The sequence below is a fragment of the Psammomys obesus genome, unplaced genomic scaffold, assembly GCF_907164565.1.
Source record: "Psammomys obesus unplaced genomic scaffold, mPsaObe1.curated_primary_1811, whole genome shotgun sequence".
NCBI classification, from domain to species: Eukaryota; Metazoa; Chordata; class Mammalia; order Rodentia; family Muridae; genus Psammomys; species Psammomys obesus.
The window spans coordinates 4,543,854-4,545,622 of record NW_026596069.1 but is presented as its reverse complement, the minus strand read 5'-3'; the positions used below and the strand labels follow the sequence as shown (position 1 = coordinate 4,545,622).

Here is a 1,769-nt window from a genome sequence, read left to right as displayed (position 1 = left end):
TTTCTTTCTTTCTTTCTTTCTTTCTTTCTTTCTTTCTTTCTTTCTTTGTGATACAAGGTTTCTCTGTAGTCCTGGCTGTCCTAAAACTCACAGAGATCCACCTGCCTCAGTCTCCTGAGTGCTGGGAGAGTAAATCCATTTTAACAAGATAATAGGGATGGAGAGTTGGCTCAGTGGTTAAGGGTACTTGGTTTTTTGGAGCAGTGTGAAACAGCAGTGAGAGGGACCACTGAAGGGGATGCTAAAGGAGATAAAGCCAAGGTGAAGGACGAGCCACAGACAAGATCTGCAAGGTTATCTGCCAAACCTGCTCTTCCAAAGCCAGAGCCCAAGCCTAAAAAGACCCCTGCAAAGAAGGGTGAGAAGGTACCCAAGGGGAAGAAAGAGAAAACTAATGCCAGTAAGAATGCAAATAATCCTGCAGAAAATGGAGATGCTGAAACAGACCAGGCACAGAAAGCTGAAGGTGCTGGAGATGCCAAGTGACGTGTGTGCATTTTTGACAACTGTGTGCGTCTCGTGACTGTAGAGTTTGAAATATTTTTTATCAAGTTTTATAAAAATGCAGACTTTTGTTTTACTTTTTTTAAAGCTATGATGTTAGCATACAGAACACTTCATTGTTTGGGGGAAAGAACACGTGTCACTATCAAAACGTCTCCCAAGCTGGACTGATGATGGAAAACGTTTTTACCCTGATAATTTTGAAAGATCCTGTTGGCTCCCAGAAGGAACATCGCAGTGTTGACATATGTGGTCACCATGACACAAAATGCCTTGTGGGATGGGAAAACTCTAAATTCATTTTTGTATCCTCCTCCCCCTGTACCATCAACATTGACTTAACTCCCTTAAAACCAGAGACCTGTTGGAACCTGACCCCCCAAATTGGTTTTTCAGTCTATTGGGTGATCTGGACTTTGCAGTGACATCACTGAGTGTCCTCAGAAGAGTGATGGTTCCTTTTATAAAAAATTGTGGATCTTCAGATTGATAATAATGCCATTTTCATTTTCTTTCCTGAAAGTCAGGGTAGGCTTGTGAAAAGTTGTTAAACAACATCCTTAATGTGAAAATGTCAACCCTCACGCCAAGCTACTTCCCCCTTTTCAAAGCATTGAATGAAGATTTCATTGGATTTTATAGTGGCTTTCTGATTTTGGTAGTCTGTACAGGAAGGGAGTTTGGAAATTCTTGTATACTGTTAATGACTGTCTGCCCATGTCCTGCCTGAAATACCATGATTGTTTTTGGAAAGTATCTTTAATAAAGCTGGATACATTAGGCTTGGGGAAAAAAATAAGAGAGTACTTGTTTTATTTGCAAAGGACCCACAGTTCAGTACTCAGTACCAACATGGAGGCTCACCACTTCCTCAAGTACTGGACACATAAATGGTGCATGAATGTATGTGCAGACAAAACACTCACTCACACATACAAAATAAAACAAATCTTTAAAAAATCAAGATGACATTTAGCTATGCTATACACAAAAAGTGTATTTCTTTCCTAGATTTCACAATACCAGAATCCCTGATAGGAGTAAGGATGGAAGAGCACGAGAGACGGTTGAGTGGTTAGAAGTCATTCAGCTTGGCAATTGGGATTATCAAGCTCCACCTCCAGAGCCTTACCGTTCTGGAAGTTGAAGGGCATAGTGCTTCTGCTTCGTTCAGGACCTTACTATACAGAGCATCATGGAGAATGCACAGAAAAGGGAGAGAAAACATGGTAAAGGTGAAATGCAGAGTCTGCTGTGCAAAGAGT

At 41.0% G+C, this 1,769-nt stretch overlaps 1 protein-coding gene across 1 annotated transcript in view; it reads left to right on the top strand.

Annotated features, from left to right (window-relative positions):
• LOC129690141 (non-histone chromosomal protein HMG-17-like) overlaps positions 1-856 on the top strand; it is a 2,208-nt gene extending 1,352 nt beyond the window's left edge. The window contains exon 2 of the mRNA XM_055625704.1: positions 149-856. Within this exon, the coding sequence (XP_055481679.1) occupies positions 149-486 (338 nt within the window). The 3' untranslated portion in view covers positions 487-856. The remainder of the gene's footprint in view (positions 1-148) is intronic.
• Positions 857-1,769: the final 913 nt, after the last annotated feature.